Source organism: Rhinatrema bivittatum, chromosome 4, assembly GCF_901001135.1.
Source record: "Rhinatrema bivittatum chromosome 4, aRhiBiv1.1, whole genome shotgun sequence".
NCBI lineage: Eukaryota > Metazoa > Chordata > Amphibia > Gymnophiona > Rhinatrematidae > Rhinatrema > Rhinatrema bivittatum.
Window position 1 is genome coordinate 19476254 of NC_042618.1, and position 12916 is coordinate 19489169.

Here is a 12916-nt window from a genome sequence, read left to right on the forward strand (position 1 = left end):
ATATCGACTGAAGAGGCTCATGAGACACCCACATGGGAACTCCCACACATGTAGAGTTCAAAGTTCTACTTGCCAGGAGAGACGAGACCGATCGGTGCTATCAGATGACATCACCCACATGTAATGGCTAATTCATCCTGCTATCTACGGAAATCACCATTTGTGGTAAGCAAACTTGCTTTTCTTTTGCTGCCGCCTCTTTGTACTGTATTGTAGGTTGTTTTGTTGCCTTATTGATCTTGCTGATCTTTTCTGAGATTCTCCCTATCTCAAGCTGTAACAATATGAAAAGGCTCATATATACCAGATAAAGTCCTGTTTCAGATTCCTGCTACGTCTTGTTCTTGAATATGTTAGAACAAGCTTGCTCTGTAACAAGTAGACCTTATGGTGGAGCAATCCTTTCAATGAGGTGGCCAGGTGCATGGGCTCTAATTAAAGGTGTTCGTTCCTTCTACAGGGTCATTTTCAAAGGCATTTCCTTGGATAAAACAGTGCAAAAATGTTCTGTTTAAGGATCCGTGTGCGCTGTGCTGGACTGGCGCATTTACTGTAGGCATCGCTTGTAGTTTTTGAATGTGTGTTTTATTTTTCCTGGGGTCACCTACCAATTGAAAGTGAATCTTTGATCTGTTCAATCTCTGAAGGTTATAAGCAGGCTAATGTTGTGATGCTCCACATATCCCTTGCCGAGGAGTTTGAGAAGTTCTGCCGTGCAAACAGTGGGCCTTTGCCGTTGCTGTACCGCAGTAAGCCAGGGGAGTGGGGCTGCCCGCCGCTGAGCACCGCCGCTGACATACGGTAAGCACGTGAGCGTCCCATCTTCTGAAGGGGATTATTTGCTGCCTGACCTCTTTCCCAGATGTGCCCTCCCACACTCTCGTCCCAGGGAAGGTTGGGATTTCCCCCATTTAAGCCGCTCTTGATGTCTGAAATGAGTGTGAACGTAAGGCAGGTCTCTCTCATGGGCTGCAGACTCATCTTAGCACTGTGGAAAAGGGGCAGTCGTTGTTTAGGAAGCTTAGGGCTGGAATCGTCTAAATTCGGAGCTTAAAAGTATTTCCGGCAGAAAGGTGTTCTTTGACGTTGGTGAATAAAAGCAGTGCCACTCTAAGCCTAAATAAAACAGGGCTCAGCATCCCTAGATATCCCTGGAGAAGTAACTTCCCCCCCCCCCCCCCCCCCTTATACAAGATTTTAGACCGGCCCTCATAACATGCATAACTTTCATTATCCTTCTATGGATATATGGAGTTGCTCTCTGATGTCACCAACATCTAGAATTGGTTAGAGGAAGCCCACTGAGCATCATCATGCTAGGAGGTGTGGAGGAAAGAAGGGAAGAGAGAGTGGTGATGCCGAAGGGTGAAAAGGAATGGAAGATGTTGCTGCCAAAGGGTGGCGGGGGGAGGGAAGGTGCTGATGGGAGGGAGGGGCAGCAGAGGGAAGGTAATGGTGTGGCACAACAAAGTGCGAATCCCGTGTTTGCTATGTCATGTCATGAAAACGATTGGGTGCAGCAGTCAGTGTAAGACGTTCATGCAGCGTCTGCATTTGTTATCTCTACAGTCCTGGGGCTGTACCATGGTTCCATGGATGGGCACTATCAAGGAGATGAGGGTGAGAAGTGCATATATGAGAAAGTATGCAAAAAAAAAAAAGGCTGATAGCAATTTTGGTTCCAATGGCTAAACCTATGAGTCAGGTAAAAAGTACCTCTGCCATTTTTGCTTACACAAAAAAATTTCTTTAAAAATGTTTTCCTTTCAGAAAGTAAAAGCTGTTTTTTTTTTGTTTTTTTTCCTGAAAACTGTGCAAGAAACTAATTCAGTGGCTTTTTTTTTTTTTTTTTTGCACCTTTGTTTTTTGGTCTAACCTTTAAATCTGTCCTTAAGTGTCTTCTGCAAGCCCAACAATGCACGGAGGTTGATTGGACAAAGGTTACCTCCACATCCAGGTCCCGGTTTTGCAGCACTGCACGTGCAGAGCTGTAATTCTGATTGCCCCAAGAAAAGCAGGGACTGCACTTCATGGGGGCTAAACCAGGACTTGGGCGGTACTGTTCAAGGTGACCTGGGTGAAGCCCTTAGAGAATGCATAAGAGGAGTTTTGGATCCCGGCACAGAAATTAACGGGCTGCCACTCTGATTACAGACGTGAAAGTTGTGCTTTAGAGAGAGTCGGATAAACTCATAGAAACGTCAGCAAGACAAAACCGATGCAAGTCTTAGGGATCGGATCTCTTCCCCCCCCACAGGGCTGACTGTCTGGAGTACAGGAGGTTTGAGAACGGAGTTTTTACCGGTACCCTGAGCAGCCTGGAGAAGTACTCCGAGCAGCTCCAGGACATGGTGGCGTTCTACCTAGGCTGCAGCTTCTCGTTTGAAAGAGCAGCTCAGGAGGCTGGCGTCCCCGTGCGGAACGTCGAGCAGAAATGCAACGTAAGCATGTACAAGGTAAGCCGCGAGGAAGCGTTAACAGTGTCGCGAGAAACGGGTTGGGGCTTGAATTAAAACTGTCGGCAAGTTTTGGTTCTAAAACCGCACAAGTTGTTTTTTTTAAGATCTGTGGGGTTGTGGGAGTTGTCGTCTGATGCTATAAGGAGGGTGACCACACGTTGTACTTTATGAACCGCTGGCTCTGGCCAGTAGCTGAGGACATAAAAATCGTGATTTATACCTCACAAATTAAGAGATTGATATTCAAAACATTGATGTTGGTAAAAGCAGCTTCTAATTGCTTAAAGTTAACCGGTTAAAACTCCTGCTCTGTCCCCACCCTTCTGTCTGGCTAAAATCTGTGAGCAGGGAAGTTATCCGGATAACTTTAAACTGGTTACCACCCTGAACACCTTACTGGGCAGACTGGTTGGACTGCTGACATGCTCTGTATGTATGTGACTATCCGGCCAGACTGGATGGACTGCTGACATGCTCTGTATGTATGTGACTATCCGGCTAGGACTGAATATAACCAGTTAGGTTTAAAGTTATTCTGGTTATGTGCATTTGATAATAGCTTCTCGGTGTAGTAATTTTAGCTTTTACCGGCTGTATTCGACGTGTAGCCAGTTAAGGGGGCTGCAAAATTTGTAGGGCTTCAGGCTTGATCCCGCATCACCCCATTCCACAAAACCCTTTCAATTAAATGCAGGCCATCAAATTTAAAAAAAAAAGAAAGTGGCTCTATCACCCCGAGGCTGGTGGTCACCTTTCTTCCATGATATTTTTGGAAAAATTCCTGATCGCCACCTTACCCACCTGCAATCTCTTCCCTCCCCCCCCCCCCCCCCCCCCCGGACCCTCTGACACCCCATCTAGGTGGTCGGTAGCACCTCACCCCGCTCCTGACCAGTTTCATCTTGCTCAGACAGCAACGCTGGAAGCGTACGATGCAAGCGATACTTAGCGTCGTGAGGGAGTCAAAGGACCTGGGGGGAGGGAGGTGTTAGAGGTTGTGGATTGATGGGAGGGGGGGGGCTCAGGGTCTTTTACAAAACTATTGTTGAAAGGATGGGGAGAGCAGCCTCGAGGCGCTCCAGCTGCTGCTTTTATCTTTAAAAAAATGATGGGTTGGAGGGGGAAAGGTGAGATCAGGGACTGTGCTGCACTTAAGTGAGTTGGGGGCTTCAGGATCAGACCCAAAGGCCCATAAATAAACACACACATAAAGATGTAGCAGCCACTTAACTGATATATGTCAAATTTAGCCAGGTAAGGCTAAAGCTATCCAGGTACACTTACCTAGATAACGTCTAGGTACCGTCTAGGTACACTTACCTAGATAACGTCTGCTTTTACCAAGGCGAGGCTTATTCGGTTAAACTTAGTGAGGCCAATATTCAGCGCTACTTAGCCGGATAAGTACTTGTCTGGTTAAGTTAATAGCCAGATATCTTGTGGGCGGGCAGTGGGCATTTCGGGGCAGCGCTACTTATCCGGTTAACTTAAGCCGAACAAGTGCTGATATTCTGACTTTTATCTGGTTAAGTTAACCAAATAAGTTAGACCTGCCGTAGAGCAGGCCTAAATCAGACGGACATGACTTATCTGGCTAAGTTGCGATTTCTACAGGGATATTCAGCAGCATAGCTGTGCTGCTGAATATCCCATGTCAGTTATCCAGCTAGGACTTAATCCAGCTAACTTACGGTACTTAAAAGTTTAGTTTGAATATTGAGGCCAGCTCACAGAACGCTTCCTTTTTGGGTTTTTTTTCGTTTATTCATCAGACGTCGGTGCCCTGTTTTGAAGTTGGCAGGTTTTCTTGTCCTTTGGTGGTTACGATGAGGCCGATTCCCGGGGACAAGTTAGACGCCGTCGTCCAGGCCACCCACCCGATGAAAGACGTCCATGGAGCGCCGGTGCACCTCGGCAGCCCAAGTCAGTACATGTAACCTTCTGCCCAAGCCCTTCGGTTTTCAGATGTGAAGTGGAATATGTAGACCTGTGGGAGGGAGGAGAGTTCACCAGTAGGCTACATTGTTACACTGTGAGGGTTTGCTGGTCTTTGCTGGGACTCTAGGGTCACTTGCCGACACCATACTAATCACCAGTATAGGTTATGCTTGCTCACCTTATCACTAATATGTAGCAGTCTCCTGCATTTGGCTTCTCTCTTCCGCTTTCCTGCACCGGGAACGGTCAACACACAAAGGAAGGAGGCTGGCTTGGCTCCGCACCATCTCTCTCACTCTCTGCCAGCCCAGCACCTCAGCAAGCACTTCCTGCTACCGCTCTCGCGCTGCATGAGATCCGTAACAGGAATTGCCCACCCCTGAGGTTTGCAATATGCTAGCTATGCAGCTCAGAGCGGGCCCCTCATCAGCAGGACCGGGATTTGCAGTTTAGAGTAACTGAAGGATGGGATCGGACGACGGAGGGTAGGAGCAGGCAAATGCTATCGGGGCCTCAGCGAGGTTTCCCAAGACAGAAGGAACAGCTGGTTGAACAAAGTTTCTTGCAAAGTAGCTGCGGCACGAGGAACTTTGGGGTTCGCCCTTCGAGCAGCTGATAGTGGTGGTGGTGTGTGCTTCAGCACGCTCCCACCGCACTCAGTGCATCCTTTGGCTCCTGCAGCATTGAGCCCGGGGCAGTCACTGGACCCTTTCAGCTAACGGCAGTATCGGGCCGAGTCTGCAGGGTGTCCTGATGCTGCAGTTAGCTCACACGACCTCAGGCTGGCCCTATCTCTATCCTGAAACAGATGATTTCATCTGATAGAAAAACAAGGCTGCCGGCTGTCCCAGGGGGATGACCTCTTTAAGGGGTCATTAGTCATATTCAAGGACACCATCGTAGGTAGAATAAATGTCAATTCCCAATTATACTTGCTTCTGTGTTCCTTTCATAGCTGGCACCACTGGGCTCTCAGACTATGAGCCCATGTTGCCCCGTGCCTGAACTCTGTGGTCTTGCGAGATCAGCTGTTCTTTTGGGGCAACAGGGGAGGCAGTGGCAAGATGGAGGGTTATGTGATTGGGGGAAGGAGAAGAAGAAATCATTCAGGGGATGATTGTTTTGGGGGTGGAGTGAGGAGGGACTGAGGAATGAAAGGGGGAGGAGCAGGTTAGCAACTCAGGAGTGGGAGAGGCACGGGGCAGTAGGTGGAGTGTTACATAACAATTGCCGTACTGGGTCATACCGAGGGTCCATCAAATCCAGTATCCTGTTTCCAATCCAGGTCACAAGTACCTGGCAAGATATCAAACAAGAGATAGATCCCATACTGCTAATACTCAGGAATAATTAGTGGTTTCCTCCATTCTACCTGATCAGTAGTTTATGGACTACTTCTCCAGAAACTTGTCCAAACCAATTTTAAACGCAGTTGTGTTAACTGCCTTTACCACATCCTCCAGTAATGATTCTAGAACTTAATTGTGCATTGAGTGAAAAAAGAATTTTCTCCTATTTGTTTTAAATTTGCTACAAATTAACTTTGTTGTATTTTTTGAAAAAGCAAATAACTAATTCACATTTACCTGTTCTAATCCTCTCATGATTTTATAGACCTCTTTTATATCCCCCCTTAGCCTTTCCTCATAGGGAGCCATTCCATCCCCTTTATCATTTTGGTCGCTCTTCTCTGTACTTTTTCCAGTTCAACTATATCTTTTTTTGAGATGCGGTGACCAGAATTGTACACAGTACTCTAGGTGTGGTCCCATTATTGAAATGTAAATAATCATATATTCTCTGTTCATTGTAGTTTCACGAAGTTTCCTCCTAGAGCCTTCATGTTTTCCTTTGTTTAAACTGTGTTCAGTAATAATTAATTGTTAAATTGTTTATCTGTTCAATGTAAACCGCCTATCGAGGCGATAGTTATTTTCCTTGTAAACCGGAGTGATATGTATATTATACAGGAACTTCCGGTATAGAAAAATCCAAAATAAATAAATAAATAAATAAATAAATAAACCATGGAGTGATGCAGAGGCTTATGACATCCTCTGTTTTATTCTCCATTCCTTTCCTAACATTCTGTTTGTTTTTTTGACCATCATATACACTGAGCCAAGGATTGCAAAGTACTGTCCACTATGATGCCCGAATCCTTTTCCTGGGTGGTAACTCCTAATGTGGAACTTAACATTGTGTAACTACAGTGTGTGTTACTTTTCTCTATGTGCATCACCTTGCACTTGTCTACATTACATTTCATCTGCTATTTGGATGCCCAGTCTCACAAGATCCTCCTGTAATTTTTCACAATTCGCTTGTGATATAGCAACTCGGAATAATTTTGTGTCATCTGCAAATTTGATTATCACTCGTATTCCTTTCCAGATCATTTATAAATATTTTGAAAAGCACCAGTCCCAGTACCGATCCCTGAGGTACTCTACTGTTTACCTTTCTCCACTGAGAAAACTGAGCATTTACTCCTACTTTCTGTTTCTTATCTTTTAGCCAGTTTGCAATCCGCAATAGGAAATTGCATCCTATCCAATGACTTTAATTTTCTCAGGAGTCTCTCATTGGGGACTTTGTCAAACGCTTTCTAAAAATCAAAATATACATCATATCCTCCACCTCACCATTATCGACATATTTATTAACCCCTTCAAAAAATGTAGCAGATTGGTAAGGCAAGACTTCCATTTTGTAAATCCATGTTGGCTGAGTACCAAAGAAATATATCTTTCTATATGTTCTGGGATTTTGTTCTTTAGAATAGTTTCTATGATTTTTCCAGCACTGAAGTCATATTCACCCATCTTTAGTTGCTCTGATCACCCCAGAGCCCTTTTTAAAGATCAGCATCACATTGGCCACCCTCTAATCTTCAGGTACAATAGACTATTTTAATGATATGTTACAAATTTCTAGTAATAATTTGAAATTTCATTTTTAAGTTCTTTCATAAGCCATATGGTCCAGGCAATTTGCTATTCTTTAGTTTGTCAGTCTGTCCTATTTCATCTTCCAGGTTCACTATGATTTGTTTCAGGTCTTCCAAATTATCACCATTAAATACAAATTTTGGCATGGGTATCTTCCCAACATCCTCTTCCATAAATACAGGAGCAAATAATTTATTTAGTCTTTCCGCTATGGCCTTCTCTTCCTAAGTGCCCTCTTAACCCCTCAATCGTCTAATAGTCCAACTGACACCCTCACAGGCTTCCTGCTTCAAATATATTTTAAAAGTTTTTTTATAATAAGTTTTTGTTTCTTCGGCCAGCTTCTTTTCATATTCTCTCTTTATCTGTCTTATCTATGTTTTCCATCAAACTTGCCAATGCTTATAATTTTTCCTATTTTCTCAGATGGATCTGTTTTCCAATTTTTGAAAGAAGTTGTTTTAGTTAAAATAGCCTCTCTCACCTCAATTTTTAACCATTCCAATAGTCATTTGGCCTTCCTTCCATCTTTCTTAATGCATGGAATACATCTGGTCTGGACTTTCAATATGGTATTTTTAAACAATGAAAGGTAAACTAAAAAATGGGTAGAATTACATGTAACTCAAATGTTGTATCCTGAACACACAAACATGAATGAGTCACTATAATTTTATTATACCAAAATACAAAATAATTTAAATACCCAAAACTACATACATGTCCCCCATGCACTCCACATACACACACCCAACCCTCATTAAATAACTTTGATAAGCAGCATATGTGTACAAAATATAAAAAATGCTAATACAGACTCCAAAAGGCAATATCAAAAAAATCTTTGCACTTTGTTCACATTATACAAAATACAACATATATAAGCCCTCTAACCTTACAACATTCCCTTTATTTAGTTCAAGAGACCCAATGTATACTGTCCGATGGCATATATTTTCACTTTGTTCACTACCAACGATAGCTGACAGCTTGTCTATAATTCTTTTCCGTGTCACTTCAAATAATTGACTTCTTCTTTTTTATCCCATCAGTTCTTTCATATATCTCATGTATGTCCCATCGATTTTTTTTCATATACCCCAACAAGGGACCCTTGTTTTGCCGTACCACGGCTTCAGCAGGGGAAATCAACTGAAAAAGTCAGCAAACAACATCACATCAATCTATAAAATACTTTTTTAAAAGAAGATAACTTCAAAAACTACATTTTAACAATCATACATCTGGGGGTGATATTTCACGTTTATTAAGACAGTGGGAGCAGAAATTCATCTTGAATGGCAGACATTGGTTCCCTTTCCGAAAATGTTGCCCAGTTCCTAACAAAACTAAAGCCCTCTTCCCTGCACAATTGTCTCATCCACGCATTGAGACGCTGGAGCTCTGCCTACTTCTGGGGGTCCTCCATGTGGAATGGGGAGCATTTCAGAGAATGCCACCCTGGGCTAAATTTGTCTTCCAAAACTTCCCTCTCACGCTTTCCAAAGCCATTGGTGTCCACGTGTACAACGACAGCTGGCTCCTCCCCATCTCACACTCAGATCCTGTCTAGGTGGAGGTAAGCAGTAATAAATGTGGCGGGGTGGGAAAGAAGAATTAGAGGTGAAGGATGACATGGAGGAGGAGACGGAAGGGGTAGGAGAGAGGAAAAGGTTTAGTACTGGAGGGACAGCTGAAAGACGTGAGAGAAGAGATGGTAATGAAGGGGAGAGAGAAATGGGTAGTGAGGGCAGAGTGTGCTGAGAATCAGATCCAGAATGAGGGAGAGAGAGAGGACTCATGATGGATGAGGACCCCCCCCCTTGTCCCTTGAGAGGGGGGGGTAACCAGGGATGGTGGGAGAGTAGAGGTGGAGAGCACTCCAAAAATCTCCCCCTTAAAAACGGCTCCCCCTTAGCAGCTCTGAAATACGACAGCGAACGGGTACGGATTGAGAGGCTTTGCCACACCAGCTCCAGATGTTACAAATAAGCACGGCTCGGGTGGCTATTTCCAGCCAGGCCCAGTCTGGACAGCCTCTTCTGGTTATATGGGGAAATTCAGCGTTGCTCTTGGGCTGACACAAGCAGAGAGAGATTGACCCGACCCTGGGGAATGTCGGTTCATTGTCTTATTTTTATAGGTATTATTTATTAGCAGTGCAGTGTTTTTCCTTGTGAAGAGTTCCAGGGTTTTATCTTATGACTGTGCAACCTTAGCTTCCGAGACTGACTTGTCTTAACAGCTAGATAAAAATAATAATAAATTCAGTTTGCTATAAAGCATGATAAAAGGTGTCCTGGTTGGTTGTACGTAACGTGATGTTGTGCATTTCATTGTGTGCGTTTCAGGCTATTTAGGGATCCGGGATCTCTCCAGCCCAGACTACGGAGACCCAGTGCGGTTTCACCCTGGGGATGTTCCAGTGTTTTGGGCCTGTGGCGTCACGGGAGTGGAAGCTGTCGGCAGTTGCAGTATGTAGTAAAAGCCACAGGTCATGCTTAGTGTCTCAGCTATGCCTTTGTCTGCTGCTTTTAGGTTTTTAAAGTAGACTTGGCATTTTGGCGAGGATATGTGAAGTGATTGGGTTGTTGGGTGTCTTTGACAACCGGGCGCAGTTGGCCGGCACCGGATATAGAGTAGATAGATGCTAGGCCAGCCCCTCCTGTGGCTCAGTTAATGTTTTCTCAGCTGCTGGGCAGTGTCCCATACAATTCCCCTTCTGGGAGAAGAGGCTTTTCAGGTAATGCAACACGTGCCCTGCAGGAGCTAGGTTGAGAGCACCAAAGCTATTGATCAAGTGAACCTCCTATAAATCATAATCTAACCCAGATCTTCAGAGATAGCGAGCATATTTTAGCTTGACATGCCACAGATCTGTTTAGTTTATGCAGTGGTAATGGAACTAATAATGATGAGATCCGAGATCAGTTAGCAATATAAGGATCCTTTAAGGGTCCTTCTCCAACTAAATAATAGTGTAACCTATGCATTATCCATATAGGGAGGTATTGGCAGCTAAAAAATGTAGTCTAAATCAGCCAATCAGGAATCTTATGTATTAGCTTGAGCTTTCTAACCCTGGCCAGTCATCCAATTCATGGGGAGGATATTCAGGGCATCTTTTGGGTCAGCTAATCTGCGCCCAGTCCTGAGTTTCCAGCTTATTGCTTTTACATGGCCTTGAGCAGGACTGACAGGAAACCATGAACTGAGGTGCCATGGGCCTTTGTTTGGCATTCTGCTCGGTGGTTGTCCTTCGCCGTACAAGGGCCTTGACACCGCCATCTCTCTCTGCAGCCTGGCGTACATGACTACTTTGGTCGGTCAGAAGGTGTCACTCTAAACTCCTCAGCACTCATAGCCTGAGAAGCAGTAGCTTGCCCTAGCAATCGGTCCCAGATCAGCTGTTCCACAGTAAACACAGTCTCTAATAGTTTTGATTCATCTCTTAAATATAAATGAGAGAGAGAAAATTACAGATATTATAATTAGCATGACACCCCCCAAGAACATGTATCTGAGAGGTGAATTGCTCTAGGGTTGCCATTGCTTGAGTGGATTAAGCTATTTCAGCCTGGTTAAGAGAGGATATTTCTGGTGTTTGCCTGGACACAGTGCTGGATGGTCCAGTACGGATGCGTCACATTGCTTCATTTTTGTTTTGTTTTCCACTGTACCTGGGTCTCTGCTGGTGACCGAGCTGTGTCCCTCTTACCATCCCCTTCAGGGTCTCCTCTGGCCTTCACCCATTCTCCCGGCTGCATGTTTATCACCGACCTGAAAAACGAGAAGGCCGCGCTTGGTGATCCCGAGGAAAGTCCGCAGGTCTTCTGCATTTCCCACAATCCCTTGCACTATAGCGTTGCCTCAGCAAAAGCTGTCGGAAAGATTCAAGCTCTGGAGAAGCTGATCGGAGCAGATCCAGGTAAAGACACGTCTCTTGAGTTTTATGAGAACAGCCAAGCCCAACTGCACGGACACAGAGCAAAGTGAAGGACCTCCTCCAGCAACCACCTGACTCATGTTTAGGTTTCCCAGGAGCCCTTTCTTTCGCACGCCAGTCAGGAGGTTGAAGGATGACGTTTTTCCACCATATTTTTCTGCATTGTAGCCGAGTTTAGTTGTTGCATTTTATCAAGTCGCTCGATGTCTCTCTATCCCTGCAGCCAATCAGCGGTGTGTTTCTCATTATTATTTCTTTAGTTCTGCTTCCCCTCGGCATTTTAGGGCAGTTCAGAAGAATGTAGGTGGGAGATCAGTTTTGATTTCTTGCTTTGTTCTGCTAAATTAGTGTCAGTTTTGTTTTGTCCAGCGGTAGCTTTGAGAGATTTCAAGGTGTGAGGTCTTCATGCTTCCCCCATGCTGCAAGCTACAAAGGTACCATGCTATGCCTTGTGTATTTATTAGGATCTAACACAGATAAATATGAAATATTAAACATAAGGTTTAACGTGCAGCTCATCAGAATAAGTACAGTGATCAACAGGTCTTAGGGGGTTTTTTTGGGCAAAGTGTGTGCATGCCCACAGAAAAGATATTTATCACAGCTAACTTCAATGTGGTTGTACACCTGGGCTGCAGCATGACTTCCTCTAGAGTGAAAGGAGAAATATCGTGTTATCAGCTCTGGGAATGGGAGCTTTCGCTCTATTTCCCTTGTAATTGTGTTGAAACATGTTTATGAGGAGGGCATGCTTGTCCCGTGGATTGTTTTGTACCATGTATGGCCATGCGGCATGTTGATCACTGTACTTATTCTGATGAGCTGCACGTTAAACCTTATGTTTAATATTTCATATTTATCTGTGTTAGATCCTAATAAATACACAAGGCATAGCATGGTACCTTTGTAGCTTGCAGCATGGGGGAAGCATGAAGACCTCACACCTTGAAATCTCTCAAAGCTACCGCTGGACAAAACAAAACTGACACTAATTTAGCAGAACAAAGCAAGAAAACACAGCAACATTCGCTGAAGTCCCAGCACACATGCTGGTGGAGTCTCCAGGAATTTAGTTGGCCTTTAATTTTCAGAAAAATTACTACATAACTGGTTTAGCATAATAGCATCCCCAAGTTTTTAAGAAAATAAAGTTTTTGGACATCGAGTACTTCCACCAGTTTGTGGAGATTTTTCAATGTATTTTTTTGGAAGCAAAGCTAAGGAGAAGCTGCGATCCTGGAGGCCAGTGGGATCCCTGTGAATGTTGTGTTCATTCTTTATCTCAGAGTCAGTATGTTTTCCTTGGAGCATGCAAAGTGGAAAAAGCCTCTGAATTCCCCATTTTCATTGTTTGTTCTTTAGCAAAAGGATAAGCTGTTCTACATTATACAAAGAAAAAAGAACTTAAGGATCCATCAATGTAAATTACAACAAGAAAAATAGTTGGTGTATATTGGAATAAACTGTGACTGCAATGTAAATTACACTGTCAATTCTTTTATTTTCAAAATTATTTTTCAAAATTTTAAAAATTGGAGGAAAAGACCTCAGCGCTGGTATCTTTTCTGAATTGATTATCAGAGTACAGACCAGTTGATACAGTCATCTTTCTAAAAAACCTC

At 44.0% G+C, this 12916-nt stretch overlaps 1 protein-coding gene across 6 annotated transcripts in view; it reads left to right on the forward strand.

Annotated features, from left to right (window-relative positions):
* The window catches only part of DGLUCY (D-glutamate cyclase), a 67196-nt gene that overhangs the window by 32407 nt on the left and 21873 nt on the right, over positions 1-12916 (forward strand). For all 6 annotated transcript variants that reach the window (XM_029597792.1, XM_029597793.1, XM_029597794.1 and 3 more), the window contains 5 exons: positions 648-801; positions 2258-2456; positions 4232-4382; positions 9700-9822; positions 11079-11276. In XM_029597792.1, coding sequence (XP_029453652.1) covers positions 648-801; positions 2258-2456; positions 4232-4382; positions 9700-9822; positions 11079-11276 — 825 coding nt within the window. The remainder of the gene's footprint in view (positions 1-647; positions 802-2257; positions 2457-4231; positions 4383-9699; positions 9823-11078; positions 11277-12916) is intronic.